Below are 22,036 nucleotides of genomic sequence, written 5' to 3'. Positions count from 1 at the left end.
GGACCTCAGAGCCCGTCCCAACTGCACCAGGTTGCTCCAACCTGGCCTTGAACGTTTCCAGGGCTGAGGGAGCTTCTCTGGGTTGGGAGGGACCTCAGAGCCCGTCCCAACTGCACCAGGTTGCTCCAACCTGGCCCTGAACGTTTCCAGGGCTGAGGGAGCTTCTCTGGGTTGGGAGGGACCTCAGAGCCCGTCCCACTGCACCAGGTTGCTCCAACCTGGCCTTGAACGTTTCCAGGGCTGAGGGAGCTTCTCTGGGTAACCTGTGCCGGGGCCTCGCCACCCTTGCAGGGAAGAATTCCTTCCCGAAATCCCACCTAACCCTGCCCTCTGGCAGTGTACAAACCATCGCCCCCTTAAGGTCCTGGAAGGCCACAGTGAGGTCTCCCTGAAGCCTTCTCCTCTTGGCTTGATACCGGGAAATACAGCAGTCAGAGGGGAAAGTGAAATTATGTCGGGGCGAGAACGGGCAAAACCCAGGGCGGGGGTTTGGCCGTGGAGCTGAGGGGTGTCCGTGTGTCCACAGGAGCTCAAACACCTGATCCTGGAGGCGGCCGACGGCTTCCTGTTCATCGTGTCCTGCGAGACGGGGCGGGTGGTCTACGTGTCCGACTCGGTGACCCCCGTGCTGAACCAGCCGCAGTCCGAGTGGTTCGGCAGCACCTTGTACGACCAGGTGCACCCGGACGACGTGGGCAAGCTGAGGGAGCAGCTCTCCACCTCCGAGAACGCCCTCACAGGTACAGCACACCCCTGGGGGAAGAGCACAGGGCTGGGAGCGGGCAGAGCCCGGGAGGACTCGGATTAAACCCTTCCCTTTGTAGAAGGAACCAAACCCTGGTGCCTTTCTACCAAGGATGCCGCAGCCCCCCCCGAGAATGCGTCTAAAGGTACCGCACGGTGACACTCGTGCCCTGCCAGTCTCCCAGTTCGATTCCTGGAGCCACACCTGTGCTGGGGGAAGGACTCCCAGTGCAGCAGCATCTCCTCGTTCCTCCTTCTCCTAGGTCGGATCCTGGACTTGAAGACGGGCACTGTGAAGAAGGAGGGGCAGCAGTCCATGAGGATGTGCATGGGCTCGCGGAGATCCTTCATCTGCCGCATGAGGTGGGAAGGAATTCCGTGGGGGAATCTCTGAGCCTCCAGCTGAGCTTGCTCCCTGGCCCCTCCACGCTTTTATTTCAGCTTTTTTCGGCTGGTTTTGATGTAGAGTGAGAGGACGTGGCTGAGCTTCCCATACAGCCAAGTTCTTGAGGTGTTTCTTTGCCCTGTTGTACAAGATCCAGTTTAAAGTAATAATTAGTTTTGGCCCCACGTGTCACCTCCCTTGAATTCTTCAGCATGAGGGCTTTGTGTGATGGAAATTCAGACGTTCTTCCCCCTTTGCAGGGGATGAACCTCCATCTTCTTCAAGATACCCAAGATTATTTTCATGTCAACCATGAAAGATAAATCCTTTGCCCTCCTTTTTCTACCCCAGGTGTGGCAACAGCTCCGTGGATCCAGTGGCTGTGAATCGTCTCAGCTTCATGAGGAATCGCTGCAGGTAAATAATTCGTGTAGTACAAATAACAGATTTATATAAATAACACATATATAAGTAATACAAAACCCCCTGCTTTTGCTTCACTTCCCCCCCACGTGAACCTGCAGCACAACCTGTTTCTCTCTCCCAAGGAATGGCTTAGGTGCAGCAAAGGATGGAGAACCTCACTACGTCGTGGTGCACTGCACTGGCTACATCAAAGCCTGGCCCCCAGCAGGTGAGGGCTCACCTCAGGTGTTCAGGGGGGGCTGCTTTTAAAAGCACTGAAGTGGCCCAAAGTTGCCAATTCCAGGAGCTGAACGTGCCAGGAAACATTTTGCAAACGTTATCTGTCACTTTTCTTTGAAGACTGAACTGATTTTTGCCGGTGCGTCATCAGAGATCTCTGTCTGTAGAGGGTGGAAATAATATTAAACTGTCTGAAATTTAGAGATTTTGAACCCTTCTGGTGATAAGAGGGAGGGGGAGGCACCTTAATGTTCCAAATCCCTTGGTGGGGAAGGATACTGAGTTACAAACAGGGGTGCAGAGGTGTCTTGAGGTCTGTTTCCTGTGAAATGAGCAGTTTTTTCCTGCATTAACCCTGCTGGAATTTTTGGCCCCCCCTTCCCAGGTGTTTCCTTGCCTGACGACGACCCCGACGCCGGCCAGGGCAGCAAGTTTTGCCTGGTGGCCATTGGCAGGCTCCAGGTGAGTGGCCCCTTCACCTCCTCCAGCATCTCCTTGTCCTGGAAGCCCCCAGACTGAGACTGTTGAACGTCCCCTGATGGCCACAGAGCCCAGCGTGGGGCTGGCATTGCCAACGCTGCCCGTGTCCCCCCTGCCAGGTGACCAGCTCTCCCAACTGCACAGACATGAACAACGTGTGCCAGCCCACAGAGTTCATCTCCAGGCACAACACCGAGGGCATCTTCACCTTCATCGACCACCGGTGCGTGGCCACCGTTGGCTACCAGCCCCAGGTGAGCGCCCTGAGGGGCTCTGTGACCCAAAATTGCTCCTCAGACTTTCTTCTCCTTCCACATCTCGGCTCTGCTTTCACACAGAGCTGCTCAGCCACACCCAGGGCTTAATCCAGACGTGTTTCTTCTCCACCAGTTGCCTTGCCATGTGTTTTTCCAAGCCCTTTGATCATGGGAAGGCTGGGTGGCTCTGGATTATGTCAAATGTCAATTAAAGCCTTTTTCTGCCTTAAATTGAGTTAAAGATCAAACATTAATCAACAGCTGTCGTGCTTCTCTTCAAGAAACAGCACGCCAGCCCCTGTGCTTGGTTTGTGTAACGGGGATCTGGGGGGGAAAGGAGCAGGAACTACCTGTCCAAAGCGGGATTAATTGTGGAATCTGCCTGCCAGATGAACTGACTCGATCTCTCTCACGATTCCTTGAAAATCAGGAACTTTTGGGGAAAGACATTGTGGATTTCTGCCATCCAGAAGACCAGCAGCTTTTACGGGACAGCTTTCAGCAGGTACAAAACATTGGAGCTGCCCTTTGCATGCAGGGTGGGACTCAGGTTGGAACTGAGGTTGGAATTCAGACTGGGACTGAGGTTGGAATTCAGACTGGGACTGAGGTTGGAATTCAGACTGGGACTGAGGTTGGAATTCAGACTGGGCCTGAGGTTGGAATTCAGACTGGAATGCCTCGGTCCTTGCAAAACGGCGAAAAATTAATTGGAAAACCGAGAGGAAAAATAAACCTTAGATAATTCTCCTTTGCAAACAGATCAAGTCATGTAGTTAAATACAGAACAAACCAGAAGCATCTGATGTCTTTAACTCCTGAATCCCTGCTCTGGCTGCTGGTCCAGGCTGCCTTTAGGGTCAGGGATGTGGCTCCCAAGGGCCTGCTTGACTTGCTGTGCTCCTGTGGCTGAAACCCTGGTTCATCTCTAGGGCCCAGCCCAGTGCTGCAGAACCCGAAATGGAGGTGGTTTTCTTGCCCTGTTATTTCTGAGGGCCTTGGACTGGTGGCAGGGCAGGTAAGGCTGCCCCTGTGCTTTCATGACTCCAAAAACCAGCTGCTCATATCCATTGCTCCAAACCGTTGGAATCGGAGGCGACAGCATGTGTTCCATCTCTTGGAGGCTTTTTCATACATCCCACCAGTGCAAAGGCATAAGAGGAGTGAAGCCAAAAAGGGGATTTTTAGATTCCCCTCCTGTATCCTTTGGGAATCCAGGTGTCCTGAGGGAATAGTGCCATTTAGTTTGGGAAGGCTGAGACGTGCCAGGTTTGAGGCAAAGGGCCATCGCCGGGGTTTTGGGGGGTGGCTCTTGCTCAGGTTGCTCCTCAGCACCCTTGGTCAGGTGCTACTCCTGGGATTCCTGGTTTTTTTTCAGGTGGTGAAGTTAAAAGGCCAGGTTCTGTCAGTCATGTTCCGCTTCCGATCCAAAAACCGGGAATGGCTCTGGATGAGAACCAGCTCCTTCACCTTCCAGAACCCCTACTCGGATGAGATCGAGTACATCATCTGCACCAACACCAACGTCAAGTATGTGCATGGAAAAACGACCTGCCGGGGGGGGCTCCTATCCCAGAATAACCGTGGGAGCCTTGGCCTCTCCCCCTCTCCAAACTTCCCACCACTTGGAGAAGTTCCCAAGTCCCTCGAGCTCCCGTTTCCTGGGCTGTGCCAGGCACTGGAGGACTTAAAAAGTGCAGGAATTGAAGTGTCTTTGGCTGTCCCGTCGTGTGCCTTAACAAGCTGCCAAAATTCAGCTCCAGCAGTACCTGAAGCCGGTGAAATCTGCCTCAGAATGTGGCTCTTGGATTGCTGTGACAGTCCAGGAGGTTACATATCCTTTGGGAATGGTGGGAGCTGCTCTCTCTTCCCGTGAGGGAGCTCCAGGCCTCTTACACAAGAGCAGCAAAGCCCCAGAATTCGTGCCTGTGATGTGGAGCTGCAGCCTTGGCAGGGGCAGCCACTGGAGTCTCCAGCAGGCAAACAGGAGGCTGGATTGCTTGGGAAAGGGAAACCCAGGAATGTGCTGCAGGCCTGATGTCCTGCCCCATGTCAGAACTCCTTCATTCCACACCCAGCCATTCCCACATCCATAACCCACCTCCCAAAGTCCCTGTGGAGCAGCAGTGTCTGTGCCTGCTCGTGTTTGAGGGGTGTTTTGTTCAGGGGCAGCTCTCCAGGTTACATGTGCTGCTTCATCTTCAAGATCAGGGGCTGCTGAAGCAGCAGCTTCCAAAAGAGACCTAGAAAATGCTGGATTTTTGTTAATTTATGGTGGGATTTAAACATTTCACTGGGTTCTCACAATTCACAGAAGAGCATAAAGAGCTTGCACCACGTTTTGGGCTTAAAACCTGAAACTACTGGTGGTCTCTGAGTGTCTGACAGAGCTAAACTTCAAGGGTTTGGAGGTTTGGAGGTTCCCACAGCCTTTGCTTGTGCTTTAGGGATGCTGCAGATCCAACCACACTCCTGGTGCAGGTTATTAATTGCTCAGGGACTGAGTGTGGGAGGCACAACCCCCACCTCTGGAGCATCCCCATTGCACAGCACCTCCTTCCAGGGACACCAGGTGGAAAGATCCTTCCCTCAGACAGGGCTTTGCATCTTGCCTGAGGCAGCCACACCCAGACCCCAACTTTGCTTCCAGCTGGGATTTTTTTTTTGAACCTTTTTTTTTTTTTTTTTTTTTTTTCTCCCTGTGTTTGCTTTGAAGGAACTCGAGCCAGGAGTCCCGGCCTGCCCTGGCAAACTCTCTGCCGAGGCCCCAAATGGGGCAGAGCGTCAACCTCCCCCTGGACATGGGCACAGCCCCGCTGCCCTCAAGGTCAGGAGGTGCTCAGCTCCTTTTCCCATTTCTACCCTGCTGTCACACCTCCCTCCATCCCCAAATCCCCCTCTGTGCAGCCAGGAACTCCGGGCTGGTGAACCCCTGGCATAACCACACGGAGCTGATCCCTTGGGAATTCTCTCTGGCAGCCTGTGTTCTCCTGTTACAGACTCTTTCTATTTTAGGCAGCAGCAGCCCCCACAGGCAGAGCTGGAAGTGGGCCCGGGAAGGGAGAGCCTGGCTGGGTATGAGCACTCCCAGGTGAGTCCTCCCCAGAGGAGGGGTTTGTTGTCCTGCTCGTTGTCCTGCTCTGTTCCTGTCCTGTTCTGTTCTCTGGGGGTTTAAAGGTGCTGGCACGAGGTTCAGGTGGGTCTGAGGGGAAGGTGTTTCTGCCCTTGGGTGTTGCTGGATCTGCGGCTTGATCCCAATATTTATCATGTGGAATTGTAGAGTCATGGAATGGGTTGGGTTGGGAGGGACCTTAAATATCATCCAGTTCCACCTGCTGCCGTGGGCAGGGACACCTCCCTGCTTGCTCCAAGCCCTGTCCAACCTGGCCTTGAGCGTTTCCAGGGATCCACAGCTTCTCTGGGCAGCCTGTCCTGCTGTGCCAGCCCTGACTGGCGACGTTATCCCAATAAAACACCGGAATCCCGAGCGCAGCCCGGCCCTCAGCCCTTCTCCGGGCTGATTCCCGCTGTGCTGAGGAGTGACAGCTCCCTGTCCCTGCTCCAGGTCCCCGTGCAGCCCGTGAGTGCTGCAGGCCCAGAGCACAGCAAGCCCCTGGAGAAGGCAGAGAGCCTGTTCAGCCAGGAGCGGGATCCACGCTTCGGGGAGATCTTCACCGGGATCAGCACAGGTGGGTGAGCAGGGCTCTCCTGGGCTGCTCCTCCTGCCTGCCCTGGGCACGTCCTTCCTGCCTCTTCCCAGGCTGTACTGGATGCTCCAACCCCAGGGAACCTTCATGCAGGTTTATTAGGAAGTGGAGAGGAAGTCAAATTAAACCTGGGTTTATTAGAAGGTTTATTAGAAAGTGGTGAGGAAGTCAAATTAAACAGGGGTTAACAAAATCATCTGGAGTTGGGTCTGGAGAAGGAGCAAAGGAGTCCTCCTTCCCAGGGACACGTCTCTTCCCTGTTGCCAGCCCCAAAATGTCTCATGCTCTCTCTGCAGACCAGAGCAAGGCCCTCCCTGCCAGCACCGTGCCAGCCAACCCACCCCTCTTCTCCCAGGGAAACACCTTCACTGCTGCACGGCCCCAGGAGAACTTCAGGTGAGGCTTCACCTTCCCACTTCCCACTTCCATTCCCTCTGTTGCATCCCTGTGCCTCCCGGGCGTGCCCAGGACCTGGGCTGGGTGAGGGCAGCCGTGCCCAGGACACCCAGCTCCACCCAGCAGCTCCTCCCAGTTGTGTCCCAGTAGAGAATCATGGAATCATTTAGGTTGGAAAAGCCCTCTGAGATCATCCAGTCCAACTGTTACTGCCCAGTTCAGCACTAACCCCTGTCCCAGGTGCCACATCCACACGTTCTTGGAACACTTCCACCCTTCCCAGGGCGGCCTGATGGGCAGAGTTCACCCGCACAGCTGGGCTCATTTCCCTCCCCCAGTAACTCAGACAGGCAGGTTTGGTGCCTCTCCCTCCTGCAATGCTCTTCCACGGGCTCAGACTCCTCTCCCCTCCCAGGAGCAGCAGCATGGTGCCTCCAGTGAACATCATCCAGCAGCAGCCGTCCCCCGCCGGCCGGATCTTATCCCAGATTTCCCGGCACTCCAGCCCAGCTCAGGTCAGCGGGACCACGTGGGCTGCAGGGACACGCCCGGTGTTCACACCCCAGGTAGCACAGCCCAAACCCTCAGCTGCAGGGTCCCCGTTGCCTTCAGACCCCGCTCTCCACGGGGGGATCATCCCGCTCCCACTCCCGGCGCCGCGTGTCCGTGGGCTTCCTCCTCTGGGGCTACTCTGCCGAGCCGAGGGCCGGGGGAGATCCATCCCTCCTCCTCCTCCTCCTCCTCCTCTCCCGTGTCCTTCCTCTCTCACAGCAAGTGGCGTCGCAGCCGGTGAAGACTCGGCCGCCTTCCTTCGGCATGGGGACATTCCAGGGCACCCCGTCCTCCTTCAGCTCCATGACGGCTCCGGGATCCACGGCCTCTCCCACTGCAGCACCGTACCCGGCCCTGGCCACCCGTGGCTCCGGCTTCAGTGAGTGTGGCTGAGGGAGCTGGGGGCACCCCGTGGATACAGCTGGGCTGGGATGTGCTCTCCGGGGGTTTTGGGGGGTTTTAGGGGAGCTCCCAAACGTGGAGAGCAGAGCTGGATCCCTCCTTTGACTGGTCGCCAACCACAGAGCTGGGCTCAGTGATCCTTGTGGATCCCTTCCAGATCAGGAGGATCTGGGATCGTCCCAGCAGATGAATTTTGAACTGTGTCAAGGCTGACTGGGAGGAAACAAAAACCCTCTCTGGGCATCCCTTTGTTCTGCCCCATGGCAACAAACCCACGACAGGAATTCCTGTAGGGTGACCCTCCCGGGGCACCACCCGGAGCTGTGCCCTTCCCAGTCCCACAGAAGCACTGGAGAAACCCAGGAGGGCTGCCCTGACTGTGTTGTGTGTCCAGCAGGCACGGAGGCAGCGCAGACCCCGGCCCCGTTCCAGCCCCGCGCCGCCGACGCCGTGGGAATGTGGCCCCAGTGGCAAGGGCAGCACCACGGCCCGGGATCCGGGGAGCAGCACGTGCAGCAGCCCCAGCCCAGCCAGCCTGAGGTCTTCCCAGTAAGATGGGGCTTTTTAACCTCCCAAATCCAGTGGGGTCCACGGGGCTGAAGCACCTGGAGATCGTCCCTCTGGTTCAGATCAGCTGGGGAGGTCCCAAACTTCGGGATAACCTGATGGAGGTGGAAGTGGAGAGGGCAGGACTTGGCTTTGTGTCTTGGTCTGTTGCAGGATCAGTGTGAAGTTCCAGTTGGATTAACCCTTCTGATTCTAATTAATAACAAAAGGAAAGCCTCAATCCAATAAAATTAAGATAATCCCTGAGAATTCCTTTCCAAGGAGTCACCAATTGTCCCTTAAATTTGCTGCTCCTTAAATTTGCCTTGGACACAGACCCTGTGTTCCCTTGGGAAAAGGACCATCTTGGTCCTCAGTACCTGCTCCAGCAAACCCACGAGTAAATTGCCAACATGATCATGGAATCATGGAATTGTTGAGGTTGGAAAAGCCTCTGAGATCAAGTCCAACTGTTCCCCCAGCAGTGCCAAGGCCACCACTAAACTGTGTCCCCAAGTGCCACAGCAGTGCCAGGGGCAGCAACTCTACCACATCCCTGGGCAGCCTATTCCAATGCCTGGCCATGCTTTCCATGGAGAAATTGTCCCTAATTTCCAATCCAAACCTCCCGGGCACCACTTGAGGCTTGGTTTGGTGCCTGATATTCCCTGATATTCCAGTGCAGATCCTGACTCTGTCCTTGTCTCCTCCTCTCAGGACATGCTGACCATGCTGGGAGACCAAGGGCCCAACTACAACAACGAAGAATTCCCAGAGTTGAACATATTCCCTTCTTTTTCCGAGTAAAACAAGCCTTAGGGGAGACACCACAAAGCTCTACAATATCCACGTGTAAAGGAAAACAGCTGAGTCTTTCTCTCCAAGAACTGTCCAAACTCTTCCCAACCCTCTGGAAGGGGAGCTCCGAGGATGGGTGGCCGTGGAGGAGGAGGAGGATGGTGTGGTTTGGACACCTCCTCCCTGTGGGATTGTTCTGGAAGCTCCAGGACCTGAGTGCCACAAGAGCGAAGGCCCCGTGTTCCCAGAGCTGCTCCCAAGTGGATTTCCGTGGGAGGAATTCCTGGCTGGATCTCAGACAGCCCTTCCACGCTTTTTAAGGTGGCTGTGACTGGTTTTATTTCATTCTCTGCCGTGACTTTTTCTATCAAACACAAAACTATCGAGATTTTTTTAAGTATTTGGGAGAAGCTCTTCCAAGCGTTATCCCTGTAAATACAATCCTGGAGGATGCTTGAGTAAGAATCCCTGTCCTGAGCCGGTGTTTTTCCTCCTTTTTGGAGGAATTTTGGCTGGTCTTGGAGGGTTGTTACCACGTCTCCAGTCCAGGGTGCTCCACGTGGAGATTCCCACGTTTGTTTGGAATCTTCCCTCTCCTGTGAACTGTGCAATGAAGTCAGTGTGACCCATAACCCCCCTTCCCCCCCGTTATCCCAGGATAATTAACGAGCCATAAAAATATTATCCATGTAGCTTTTCTTCTGGATGCATCAATTTTCCAGCTGGTGGGTTTCTGTGCTGCCACAAATTGATGTTTTCAACAGGTTTTTTGGGGGAAAAAACCTGCCCCACGCTGTCCATGGAATTTTATCCCATAGAGAGGAGTTCCTTGTTGTCGTCTGGATGTAGGAGAATCCCTGGATTTCATCAGGGAATTGCTGAGGAACTGTGTATTTTTCACTACATCTGCTCACTCACCATCTCCTTAAGGAAGAATTCCTGCCATGGGATGATCCTGTTGCCAAATCACAAACTGTAAGAGGAGAGCTGGAAAAGTAGGGAACAGAGTGATTTTTTTTTTATATATATATATATATATATATAAATATATATAAAGTTTTTAATTTTTAAACCTTGACTTGGAATCTTCTGGCTTTTTCCATGGAAAAAAAAAAAACCAACTTGTGGCCAATCCTGCCCTCCTCAGGGGCTGGAAGAACAGTTTGATTCCCTCTTGCTTCAGTTCCAACAGGAAAAATTCATTGCTGAGTTGGACTTGGAAGGAAACTTGGCACAACAGCAGCAGGGGAAGAATCCCGAGTTTTCCTGGAAGCCTGGTTTTGTTTTAAATGGAATGTGGGTGTCTCTCCCTGTTCCCTGCATGTTGGGAGGGGGCTCTGGGGACCCCCAGGGTGGTTGTGAGTGTCCCCTCTGCTGGTTTGGGGCAGGGAAGGGGGGAAGATTCCACCCCCAGGAGCTGATTCCAGAGCTGTAATTCCTGGATAACATCCACGTAGGGAAGTGTGAAACCTTTGTGTCACCAGCCCAGAGATTCCTCCTGGAGGAAGCTTTGCTTTTCCCTCCTCCTTTTGTTGGAAAAGTAAGATTTGAAAGCTTTAGGTTTGGGTTTGGTTTTTTGGTTTGGTTTTGGGGTTTTTTTTTCCGTTTGTTTTTTTTTTTATTCCAAATTTCTCTATGGAAAAGTGGGAACATCCCCCTCGGAGCCATCCTGTGACCCACCCCTGTCCTGTGATCCAGGGACTTTTCTCCCAGCAAGATCCTCCTCCCCAGTCACATCCTGGGCCCTCCCCCTTGAGCTGCCAGAGGAGGAGGAGGAGGAAAATTCCCATTTCCCAGAGCTTTTGTGGATGACTTGGGTGTAAACACCCCCCCCCCCCCCCCCAATTTTCCCGGGCCAGGGAGAAGAAAACCAGCTGGAGCAGCCCAAAGCCCTGGGGAAGGAGGATGAGGAGGGGGTGGGGCTGGCAGGGAGGGGGACAGGGGTGGGGCACAACTTTGGTTCTTCACCCCCCTTTGGAAACTGCATTGTTTGTCCCTGGGGGGATTTTATTGAACAATCACTTGGGGGGGGGGCCGGATCCAAACCCCCCTCGGGATGTTTCCCAATCCTGGGTTCCTCATCCCAGGAATTTGGGGCAGCAGAGATTTTTACAAGAAATTTTTTTTCCCCTTTTTCAAAGCTTTGTCTCATTTCTGCCTCTCTCTGCCCCCCCCTCAGGGGACTGTGGCCCCCAAAACCCCTGTTCCCCCCAGTTTGGCCCCCTAATCCCCCATATTCCCCCTGCTTTGCCCCCCCCAAGCCCCTATTTGACTCCCCTGGATTTGCCCCCCCCCAAATCCTCATCCCCTGCTCCTTTCTCCCCCTAAATCCCCATCCCCCTAATTTGACCCCCCTACAACCCCTGTGCCCCCCCTGCTTTGCTCCCCCATAACTCCCATCCATCCCCCCAATTTGGCCCCTCAGGCCCCCATTTGTCCCCCCCCCAACCCCATGTCCCCCCTGTTTGTCCCCCAAACCCTGTCCCCTCTCCAAGTTTGGGCCCCCAAACTCTGTTTGTCCCCCCCCCTTTTCCCCCCCCCAACCCCTCCCCCCCCGCTTTTTCCCCCCCAGATCCCCTCTGCCCCCCCCATTTGCCCTGCACCCGGTGCCCCCAGTGCCCCCAGTGCCCCCAGTCACACACGGCCACGTCAGGGCCTCGTGCTCTGGACGATGATTCTGTGCTGGAGCCCCAGGGGTGACTCAGCCCCCCCCGGACCGGGTCACACGGGGCGGTGACCCCTCTCTCGGGGACCCCCCTGGGCAGGGGGTGACACGGGGAGGGGAGAGGGGGCTCCAGCCTGACCCCCCCCTCCCCCTTGGTGCTGCTCCATCCCCTCCGCTCTGCCCTGTGCCAACCCGGGCCCAGGACGGTCCAGCCCGCGGCCGGAGGGTGACGGTGACAGCGGCAGTGACGGTGACGATGATGATGTCGATGTCCCCGCGCCTGGCACAGGGCACTGGTGCCACTGGTGCCACTGGTGCCACCGGGACCTTCCGCCCTGTCCCGCAGGAGCCGCGGGAGGAGGGGACGGTCCGGGCAGAAAGCACCGTCTGGCTCCTCCTTCCCCCTCGGGGGCCAGCCCGGGACCCCCAAACTGGGCACGCGGGGGGGACCTGCCTGGGTTGGGGACAGTGGGGACAGGGATGGGCTCCTGTGCTCTGCTCCTGCTTGTCACAGCCTGACCCCGATGCCCCCGAGCTGCCGTGTCCGGCCTCTCCTGGAGGCGGTGGGTGCTCAACCCACTCACCCCAGGGTGTTGGGGGGGATCGGGGATCCCCAGGAACACCAGTGCCCTTTCCTGCCCGGCTGTGGGGAGGACTCGGGGTCGAGGAGGTGTCCCTAGGGCAGGAGATGTCCCCCAAGGTGGGATGGTGGGGCAGGAGGACATCCCTGGGGCAGGAGGACGTCCCTGGGACCGGGATCCTTGGGGCAGGAGGGTGTCCTGGGGCAGGGTGGTGGGGTGTGACACCCCTGGGGCAGGAGGGTGTCCTGGGGCAGGGTGGTGGGGTGGGACCCCCCTGGGGCAGGAGGGTGTCCCCGGTGTGGGACAGTGGGGCAGGAGGGTGTCCTGGGGGCAGGAGGGTGTCCTGGGGCAGAGTGGTGGGGTGGGACACCCCTGGGGCAGGAGGTGTCTCCAAGGTGGGATGGTGGGGCAGGAGGACACCCCTGGGGCAGGATAATGTCCCTGGTACCGGGATCCTTGGGGCAGGAGGGTGTCCCGGGGGCAGGAGGGTGTCCTGGGGCAGGGTGGTGGGGTGGGACACCCCTGGGGCACAGGAGGGTGTCCCCGCTGTGGGACAGTGGGGCAGGAGGACACCCCTGGGGCAGGATGGTGGGGTGGAACACCCCTGGGGCAGGAGGTGTCCCCAAGGTGGGATGCTGGGGCAGGAGGGTGTCCCGGGGGCAGGAGAATGTCGCTGGGCCGGGGATGTCGCTGGGACAGGGGTGTCCCCAGGACAGGACCCAACGGCAGCAGCCCCGCGCCGGGGCTGACTCAGCCCGTCCCCGCAGCATCACGTGAAGCCGGGGAAGCCCCCCCGTCCCCCCTCCCCGTCCCCTCGATCCCTCCCCCTCCCCATCCAAACCCGACGCCTGCCCAAATTTTCCGGCTGCCTCCGAACTTCCTCAATCCATCCAGCGGCATAAAAGCTCAGCAGCCCCAGCCCGGCGCTCCCAGTGCTCCCAGTGCTCCCACCGACGGCTCCATGCTGGGGTAAGAGCCCTGAGAGGGAGGAGGGAGGAGGGAGGGGGTCCCAGGGCTGGGTAGGGGACCCAGTGGGGCGGTGGGAGGCTTTTTCCCCGGGGAAACGGATCCCAGTGGGAATGGGAGGGAAGAGGGTCCCATGTGGGACCCTTAAAGGCACAAAGGGGGACACTGAGGCAACATCACGTCTGGGGGGGGGCTGAGGGCTGGTGTCCCTGTCCCTGCTCCCCCACAGGGCTCTGGGTGCTGGGAGCCAGTGGGTGAAGCCAGGGAGGGGCAGGAGGGCTGAGACCCCCTCTGCCTGCTCCCCCTGCACCCCAAAGTTTGGTTCTCCACGGTTCGGATCTGCCGAAAAGACGCGGACGCTGTAATGGGATCCAGCTGGGCCGGCTCATGTGATGCCGGCGCCCGGCCAGCGCTGCCACGGGGGTGTCCTGGCCCCTTATCAGGGTGGGCGGGGGGGTCTCAGACCCCCAAATGAGGCTGAGAAAGGTGTCCCAGACCCCAACTAGGCTTGGCAGGGGGGCCCAGCCCCAAATCAGGCTGGGTAGGGGTTCCAGCCCCAAATTAGGGTGGGCAGGGTGTTCCAGACCCCAACCAGGGTGAGAAGACGGGCCCAGTCCCCAGTTAGGGTGGCAAGGGGGGCCCAGCACCCCAAGCTACGGTGGAAAGAGGACGCCAGCCCCAAGTCAGGGTGTGCAGGGGGCCCTGGCCCTAAGGCAGGGTGTGCAGAGGGGTCCTAGCCCCAAACGAGGGTGGGCACAGGGGCCCAGACCCCAATACCTGAGTCCTGCCCACCCCCAGCCCCCCAGCTCAGTGTCTGCCCCATTCCCAGTGCTCAGCTGGTCCCCAGGATGTGGTGGCTGCTGGCCCTGCTGGTCCCTGTGGCCCTGGCCCAGTTGCACCCAGAGCCGGAACTGGACACGCAGTGGGAGCTGTGGAAGAAAACCCACCGCAAGCAGTACAACGGCCAGGTGGGGTAGGGACCCTGGGGAGGGGGGGTCTGGGAGCTGGGGACCCCCAGGATGGCCCCAGGGTGGGACACTGGGGCAGGAGGGGGGAGCTGGGGCAGGAGGATGTCCCCAGGGTGGGACACTGGGGCAGGAGAATGTCCCTGGTGCCAGAGGATGTCCCCAGGGTGGGACACTGAGACAGGAGGATGTCCCTGGGGCAGGAGGATGTCCCCAGGGTGGGACACTGGGGCACGAGGATGTCCCTAGGGTGGGACACTGGGTCAGGAGGGTGTCCCTGGTGCCAGAGGATGCCCCCAGGGCAGGGGGCACAGGCAGGACCCCCCTGCCCAGCTCCCTCTCACCCCGTGGCACAGGCAGACGAGGTGACACGGCGGCTGATTTGGGAGAAGAACCTCAAGTACATCAACACCCACAACCTGGAGCACACGCTGGGCGTCCACACCTTCGAGCTGGCCATGAACCACCTGGGGGACATGGTGGGTGTCACTGGGGGCATGGGGGGGGTCACTGGGGGGCAGGGGGGGGGTCACTGGGGGCATGGGGGGTGTCACTGGGGGCAGGGGGGGGGCTGAGCACCCACGGGTGCTCCCACACCCCCTTCCCCCTAGGCTCACCCACCCCGGGCTCCTTCCCCAGACCAGCGAGGAGGTGGTGAGGACGATGACGGGGCTGAAGGTGCCCCGTGGCCACCAACGTCACAACGAGACTCTCTTTGTCCCCGACTGGACCGAGAGAGCCCCGGCTGCCATGGACTGGCGCAAGAAGGGCTACGTCACCCCTGTCAAGAACCAGGTGAGGCCGGTGCTACCAGGGGTGCCCAGAGCATGGTGTCACCCCAGTGTCACCCCGGTGTCACCCCGGTGTCACCCGCCGTGTCCCCACAGGGCCAGTGCGGCTCGTGCTGGGCGTTCAGCTCGGTGGGTGCCCTGGAGGGGCAGCTGAAGAGGAAGACGGGGAAACTGCTGTCCCTGAGCCCCCAGAACCTGGTGGACTGCGTGGCCAACAACGACGGCTGCGGCGGCGGGTACATGACCAACGCCTTCGAGTACGTGCGGCAGAACCGCGGCATCGACTCCGAGGACGCCTACCCCTACATCGGCCAGGTGGGGTGGGGGGACACGGGCCCCACACCTCCCTCCCTCCACCCCCCTCGCCCCCATCTCACCTCCCCCTTCCCGGCAGGACGAGAGCTGCATGTACAGCCCCACCGGGAAGGCGGCCAAGTGCCGCGGCTACCGCGAGATCCCCCAAGGCAACGAGAAGGCCTTGAAGAGGGCGGTGGCCCGGATCGGCCCCATCTCCGTGGGCATCGACGCCAGCCTGCCCTCCTTCCAGTTCTACAGCCGGGGTGAGGGGCTGGGGGGCACGCCGGGGCGCTGGGGCTGCCCGGGGAAGCCGAGGTGGTGACAGCCCTGTGTCCCCAGGGGTTTACTACGACGAGAACTGCAACGCAGAGAACATCAACCACGCCGTGCTGGCCGTGGGCTACGGGGCACAGAAGGGCACCAAGCACTGGATCATCAAGAACAGGTACACCGGGGGTGGGGATGGCGGGATGGCCGGTCACCGGCTCGGGAATTGCTCTTCCAGAGGCTCAGGCTCTGCTTTTCCGCCCCTCAGCTGGGGCGAGGAGTGGGGCAACAAGGGCTACGTCCTCCTGGCCCGCAACATGGACAACGCCTGCGGCGTGGCCAACCTGGCCAGCTTCCCCAAGATGTGACACCCCGGCCCTTCCCTCCCCACTTCCCGACCTTCCAACTCGGCCTCTTCCCTCCCGGTCTCGAAGGACAGCGCTCCCGGGGGGAATTCTGGGACTCCACCAGAAATTTCCCCTGGGATAGGGGAGGGAACCCCTCTCCCAGCTGCAGTGAATGGAGGGATGAGCTCCCCCCAGCTCTGTTTTCCTGGGAATTCTTTGCCATGCTGGCTTCTGCCTTCCCATGGATCGTGCTTGGCCAGATCCATGAAGGCTGATCCATCCAGAGATGCTTCAGGAAATGGGTCCCAGGCCAACCTCTGCCTCCAAGAATACTGGGGAACAGTGGATGTGGAATATTCCCAACGGAGAGCACAGATCCCTATCGCTCCACCCTGTATCCCGGTGGAGGCTGCTGAGAATGATACAACTATTTTTCAAATAAAATTGGGAATAAAGGCTGGGACCAGTTTGCTCTGTGCTGGGAAGGGGGTCACAGGGATGGGAAAAGTCCTTCTCTTTCCCAAGGGGGCAGGACCCCCATGGTGGGGCAGAACTGGGAGAGAAGGTGCTGCTGGGGAATTTTTGGATGGACAGATGGACGGAGGATCTGGGCCTGGGGGAAGGACACGTGGAAGGACAGATGGGTGGATGAATCCACAGGAGTCCCCCAACCCCATCAGGGTCTCTCAAACACCCCCCCTGGGGACTGTCAGACACAACTTGGGGGCCAACATGGAGCTGTAGGACACAGGGAGCCCCTGGGATCATGGCAAGGGGGGGAACACGGGTGACAGTGACACTGTGGGGCCACGAGAATTCAGGGGCTTTGGGGAGGGGGGGGGAAAAAGAGACCCCCCGGGGACAAGAGGCCACGGGCACCCCATGTGGGTGAGGAGGTGGCCACAGCACACCCCAAAACCAAACACAGGTATCACACCGGGCCCGACACACCCTGACAGCACAAACACCCCAACACCCACCCACGCCCCGGCACACCCCGGAATGGGGGCATGGGGGGGCCCCCAAAAAACAATGGGGACACTCACACACAGGGGTGGGGCCCCAAAACAGTGGAGACACTGAGACACAGTGTGGGGGGGGACCCAAAACAATGACACAGTGGCCCCCCCCAAAACCCAAACAATGGGGACACTCAGCGGTGACACAACAGCATCTTTATTGCCCCACTCATGCCGGGGGTGGGGGGGGTTCACTCGTCGTGGCCGGGGGGTGGGGGGGCCACGGCGGCTCCCAGGGTCACCCGGTCCAGGTAGGCGTTGTCGAAGCAGCGGCGCCGCTCGGGCTCCTCCCACGAGCAGCAGCCCTGGGGGTCCCGCCAGGAGTCCTCGGGGGTGGCACAGAGCGTGGCGATGGCCTGGGACAGCTGGGGACAGTGGGGAAGGATGAGGGGGGGGTCAGGGTGGCCGTGGGGGTCCCCCAGAGCCGCTGACCCCCCTCCCACCCCGCTCGGTCACTCACCTGCTCCCGGGCGCAGACCCCGCGCTCCTCGGCGGGGAGGGGGCAACACGCGGCCGTCATGGCCCCAAAAAGCTCCGGCACGGGCCGCCTGCGGACACGGACAGGGCGTGTCACGAGGGGAGGGGGGTCAACTCGGGGTGGGGGGGGGGCTGGGAGAGGGGGTGGACTCCTGGGAACCTCACTGAGAGGGGTCTCTGAGCACTGGAGGGTCCCCGATGTCCGGGTCCGCTCTGGGATGGGGAGTCCCGGGTCCCCTCCGGCATCAGGGACTGTGGGGGGCCGGGGGCGGGGGGGGGGGGCGGGGGTGGGTGTTTTGGGGGTCACCTACCTCTGCGTGAAGAGGCGGGTGGGGCCGCAGAGCGAGCGCAGCAAGGCGGGGCCGGGCCGGACCAGGCTCACGTTGTGCAGCTCCCGGTCGTAGTTGGGGACGGGGGCGGCGGCGGCGAAGCAGCGGCCCCGGGCCCGGAGACCCTTGCGCTGGCAGCACCAGTGATGCCTCGTCTTCACCGCCGACTCCTCCCGGCAGAACCGATTCATCCCCTTCAGCCACTGCGGGGCAAAGGGGGAGGTCAGGGGGTCCCCCTCGGACCCCTGGGTCCCTCCCAGACACCTGAGTCCCCCCCCCAAGCCCTGGGTCGTTTCCCGGACGCCTCCGCCCCTCCCTGTCTGGGTCCCTCCCTGAGAGGTTCGTCACCCCCGCAGACACCTGGGTGCCTCCCCCGCCTCTGGGTCACGCTCCGGGCACCTCGGTCATTGCCGGGGCACCGGGGGCTCCTCCCCGGATGGCGGGGGCCCTCCCATACAAATGGGGCCCCTCCCCGGATACCTGAGGGCCAGCCCAAACACCTGGGGCCCTTTCCCAGACTCCTGGTTCCCTTTCCGGGACTCCTGGGTCCCCCTCCCAAATGCCTGGGTCCCCCCAGTCCTTCGACACCCAAGACCCTCCCAAACACCTGGGTCCATTTCCCAGACTCCTGGATCCCTTTCCGAATCACTTGTGTCCCTTTCCCGGATTCCTGGATCCCCCCCAGTCCTTCGACACCCGAGTGCCCCTCATCCTCTGACTCCGGGACCCTCCCCGCCCCCGTGTCCCCCCCTTGTGTCCCCCCTTGTCGCACTCACGGCGCTGTGGGCGCAGCTCAGGCTCTCGTTGCGGCAGCACCGCCCGTACTCTCGCTCCAGGCGGACCCGCAGCTCGATGCGGGGCCCGGAGGGGGTGTCGGGCCCGGGGGGGCCGGGGCGCAGCTCCCGCAGCCCGCAGATGTTGCCCAAGTTGGCGGCCGTGGGCTCCCCGGGCGGGAAGGGGGTCTCGGTGACCAGGTCCCAGGCGGTGTTGGGCTCCCAGGAGGTGTTGGGGTCCCAGGTGGGGGCCGGGGTCTCCTGGGCGAAGCAGCGGCGCCGCGCGGCCCCGTGCCGGCGGCAGCAGTGGAACTGCCGCGTCTTCACCGCGAACTCATCGGTGCAGAACCCGTCCAGCACGTCCGTCCACTGCGGAGCCCCCTCGGGGTCACCCCGGCCCCGCGGCGGCCCCGCGTCCTTCCCTCCACCGAGTCCCCGCGCGCCCCCTCCCCGCGGTGTCCCCACGTTCCCCTCGCCCCGTTGTTTCCGTGTCTTCCCTTCCTGCAGTGTCCCCATGTCCCCCCTCCAAGTGTCCCCACATCCCACCTCCCCGCGGTGTCCCCACATTCCCCTCGCCCCGGTGTTCCCGTGTCTTCCCTTCCTGCAGTGTCCCCATGTCCCCCCCTCCAAGAGCCCCCCCCCAAGTGTCCCCACATCCCACCTCCCCGCGGTGTCCCCACGTTCCCCCCGCCCCGGTGTTTCCTGCAGTGTCCCCATGTCCCCCCCTCCAAGTGTCCCCGTGCCCCACAGTGTCCCCACATCCCACCTCCCCGCGGTGTCCCCACTCCCTGCAGTGTCTCTACGTCCCCCTTCCCAGTGGTGTCCCCCGTGCCCGCAGTGTCCCCCCCTCCCCGCGGTGGTCACCCCCGTCCCCGTGGAGTCCCCGTGTCCCCCCGTGTCCCCCCGTGTCCCCCCGTGTCCCGCACTCACGGCGCGGCGGGCGCAGGGCAGCGGTGCGTGGTGCCGGCAGCAGTCGCTCATGCGGGGCCGCAGCGCTGCCAGCGCGGCCGCCTGACGGTGCAGGTGGGCGAAGCCGTTGGGGGGCAACATCGGGGGCGGGGACACCGTGGGGGGATCGCGGCAGTGCCGGGTCACGGCGGAGGCCACGGGCCAGGCCGGGGGGAACCCGTCCAGGGCGCTGCCCCAGATCGGGGGGCGGCCCGAGACGGTCGTGCTTCCCCCTAACAGGATGTTGGGGGGCACCGCGGGGTCCACCTCCTGCTGCAGCACTGAAAAAGGAAGGGTGGAGGGTGGGGACAGGGCGGGTGGCGTCCCTCTGCACTGTCCCCAGGTGACACTTGTCCCCATGTGCCCCCCTCTCCCCATTTGTTCCCTGTCCCAGTGTCCGTGTCTCACATTGTGGTGTCCCCCCACCCCATCCCCAACCCGCACCGTCCCCAAGTCATTCCCACCCCGTGTCCCCCCCCATCCGTGTCTCCCCTGGTCGCCCACCCATGTCCCCGTGTCCCTCCACCCCCAACCTTGTCCCCTTCCTCCCTGTGAGCATCTCCCTCTTCCCTGTCCTGGGTGTGTCCCCTCGTGTCCCCCCATCCCTGGCTGTCCCCATCTGTCCCCGTCTGTCCCCTCACCTTGCCCGATGTTGGTGGGCCCCAGGTCCAGGCTCTCCTGTAGCACCTGCTCGACCTGCCCCGAGGCCGCCGCTGTCACCGGTGGGGGACACAGGGGGTCAGCGGGGTCACCCCCTCCATCCCCACGCCCGTGGGGCAACGAGCAGAGACCCTCCCACACCTGCGGGCCCAGTGGAGCCCCATCCCGGGGAAGGGACCCAGGAGTTTGGGACAGGGACCCCCGGGCACTCGGGAGGGCTCCAGGTGTGTGGGCAGGGACCGGCACATCCGGGGCGGGGAGCCCAGGAGCGAGGGTGGGACACCCGGGAGGTGTCCCAAATACCGGGGAGGAACTCAGGTGTCCCAGGTGGGATCCGGGAGCTCAGGGAGGGGACGCGGGTGTCCCGGAAAAAGACCTGGAATTTCGGGAAGGGGCCCCAGGTGTCTGTGGGGAACCTCAGGTGCCCGGGTAAGGGATCCAGATGTCCGGGAAGGGATCCAGGAGTTCGAGAAGGGATCCAAGTGCCCGGGGAAGGGATCCAGGTGCCCGGGGAAGGGATCCAGGAGTTCGGGAAAGGGATCCAGGAGCTCAGGAAGGGCAGCCAGGTGTGCGGGAAGGGGACGGGGGTGTCCGGGAGGAGGATGAAGGTGTCCGGGGTGGGGCCCAGCCGTGCAGGGGGACCGTGGCTCGGGGCCGCGGGACTCACCGGCGGCGCTGAGGAGGAGGAGGAGGCCGAAGGCCGCCATGGCGTCGGGCGCTGTGGGGCTACCGCCGGCTCCACCGCCTTATGAAGGGCCGGGGCGGGCGCGGGGCCACATCCTGCGGGCTGAGTCACGGCCTGACGTCGGGGCCGGGCCGGGGGGGGGGGCCCCCGGGAGGGGCCGGGGGGCTGCTCCATGTCCCGCACCCCCAAACAGGGCCAGGGTTGTGCCCCCCACCCCAGACAGGCTGGGGACCCTGTCCCCACCCTGGTGGTCCCGTCCTCACCCTGGTGGTCCTGTCCCCACCTTGGTAGCCCCGGACCCCCCTCTGGTGGCCCCAGCCCCCCCCCCCCCCCCCCCGACCCCGGCGTCACACCAGGGGGAAGTGGTCGGACCGCATTTTTGTGGGTTTTGCCCCGTTTCGGGGCCACCGCCCGCTGAGTCACCCCCGGTGCTGGAGGGGGGGGCTCAGGGGCCACCCACGGAGGGACCCCCGGAGGGGAAGGGTCTCAGCTTGTGTCCCCAACCCTGGGGACACCCCAGTGCGGGGCAGCAGCGGCCGGAGGGTCACGGCTTGGCCACCTCCCTTTACCCCAGGACAGGGGGGCCCCGGGGGGGGCAAATCCTGCCTGGGGCTGAGCCCGAACGCCCGGGCAGGTGCCAGCCCGGTGTCCCCCTCCTCGATTGCCCAACCGGGTCTGCGGCGACGTGACTCGGGGTTTGCGCAACCCCCCCACTTTCCCCCAAGTGTGGGCGGGGGGAAATCCCGGCGGGAAGGACCCAGAAGTGCGGGGAGGGGAGAGAACGCGCCCGGGAATGGGAACCCGGGAATGGGAATCTGGGACAGGGGGACACACACACCCCCCCCAAGTGTTGCGGTGGGGGAGCCCGGCTGTACAGGTGTGTGGGGGGGACTCAGGTGTTGGGGTGTGTGGGGGATCTTCCCGGTGTCCCGCCCCTCCCTCCCCGCTCCGGTCTCAGCTCCCGCCACATCCAGCGCGTTTTCCAGCGGTTTATTGAGTGTGTGTGGGGGGGTCTCGGGGACCCCCGGGGCGAGGATTGGGGGGTCAGAAGCGCTGCTCGGCGTCGGGGACGCGGCCGTCCCGCAGCTCCCGCAGCCGCCGCAGCACCCGCGGCAGCTCCAGCTCCCCCAGCTGCCGGTTGTCCCGGGTCCGGACGCTGACGGTGCCGCGCTCCCGCTCCCGCCGACCCACCACTGCCGGGGCACCGCCGTCGGGGGGGGCACGGGGGGCTCCGCACCCCCCTACCCTGCACCCCCCCCTACCCACAGCACCCACCACCCTGCGGGGTCAGGGGGCCCGGGGGGAGTCCCAAGGGATGGGGGGGCTCAGGAGGGTCCCGGGGGGGTTGCCCAGA

General features: G+C 61.6%; 4 protein-coding genes across 4 annotated transcripts in view; 2 read left to right on the top strand and 2 right to left on the bottom strand.

Annotated features, from left to right (window-relative positions):
• Window positions 1–526: 526 nt before the first annotated feature.
• On the top strand, window positions 527–10,033 carry LOC113940205 (aryl hydrocarbon receptor nuclear translocator-like; the record flags this gene model as incomplete). The annotated part of the gene is made up of 17 exons (XM_027631310.1): window positions 527–740; window positions 825–890; window positions 1,008–1,107; window positions 1,481–1,546; window positions 1,678–1,763; window positions 2,160–2,236; window positions 2,374–2,508; window positions 2,942–3,016; window positions 3,890–4,041; window positions 5,228–5,338; window positions 5,527–5,602; window positions 6,077–6,200; window positions 6,515–6,614; window positions 7,030–7,180; window positions 7,386–7,545; window positions 7,966–8,117; window positions 8,832–10,033. Coding segments are annotated over 17 exons (1,935 nt in total), but the record flags the coding sequence as incomplete, so codon positions are not given.
• A 2,943-nt stretch (window positions 10,034–12,976) lies between these two features.
• Window positions 12,977–16,089, top strand: LOC113940207 (cathepsin K-like). Its single transcript, XM_027631312.1, has 8 exons — window positions 12,977–13,127; window positions 13,954–14,092; window positions 14,446–14,568; window positions 14,729–14,884; window positions 14,977–15,195; window positions 15,275–15,440; window positions 15,517–15,622; window positions 15,713–16,089. The coding sequence occupies exons 1-8, from the start codon at window positions 13,120–13,122 to the stop codon at window positions 15,810–15,812; spliced, it is 1,017 nt and encodes a 338-aa protein (XP_027487113.1). The 5' UTR covers window positions 12,977–13,119; the 3' UTR covers window positions 15,813–16,089.
• An 892-nt stretch (window positions 16,090–16,981) lies between these two features.
• Window positions 16,982–17,645, bottom strand: LOC113940208 (extracellular matrix protein 1-like). Its single transcript, XM_027631314.1, has 3 exons — window positions 17,599–17,645; window positions 17,271–17,358; window positions 16,982–17,175 (listed from the first exon to the last, which is right to left on the bottom strand). The coding sequence occupies exons 2-3, from the start codon at window positions 17,328–17,330 to the stop codon at window positions 17,002–17,004; spliced, it is 234 nt and encodes a 77-aa protein (XP_027487115.1). The 5' UTR covers window positions 17,331–17,358; window positions 17,599–17,645; the 3' UTR covers window positions 16,982–17,001.
• A 4,011-nt stretch (window positions 17,646–21,656) lies between these two features.
• LOC113940204 (threonine--tRNA ligase, mitochondrial-like) overlaps window positions 21,657–22,036 on the bottom strand; it is a 5,642-nt gene continuing 5,262 nt past the window's right edge. Inside the window, exon 17 of the mRNA XM_027631309.1 lies at window positions 21,657–21,875. Within this exon, the coding sequence (XP_027487110.1) occupies window positions 21,727–21,875 (149 nt within the window). The 3' untranslated portion in view covers window positions 21,657–21,726. The remainder of the gene's footprint in view (window positions 21,876–22,036) is intronic.

Source organism: Corapipo altera, unplaced genomic scaffold (assembly GCF_003945725.1).
Source record: "Corapipo altera isolate COAL_440 unplaced genomic scaffold, ASM394572v1 131726, whole genome shotgun sequence".
In the NCBI taxonomy this organism is placed as follows: domain Eukaryota; kingdom Metazoa; phylum Chordata; class Aves; order Passeriformes; family Pipridae; genus Corapipo; species Corapipo altera.
The sequence above is the reverse complement of the archived record's forward strand: the minus strand, read 5'-3'. Positions and strand labels throughout refer to the sequence as shown.

Coding starts and splice junctions, on each gene's coding strand:
- LOC113940207 (XM_027631312.1), top strand. Junction 14,569..14,728: donor TGAACCACCTGGGGGACATG/GTGGGTGTCACT, acceptor CTCCTTCCCCAG/ACCAGCGAGGAGGTGGTGAG. Junction 14,885..14,976: donor TCACCCCTGTCAAGAACCAG/GTGAGGCCGGTG, acceptor GTGTCCCCACAG/GGCCAGTGCGGCTCGTGCTG.
- LOC113940208 (XM_027631314.1), bottom strand. CDS start 17,330: ATGACGGCCGCGTGTTGCCCCCTCCCCGCCGAGGAGCGCGGGGTCTGC. Junction 17,176..17,270: donor GGGTCTGCGCCCGGGAGCAG/GTGAGTGACCGA, acceptor CACTGTCCCCAG/CTGTCCCAGGCCATCGCCAC.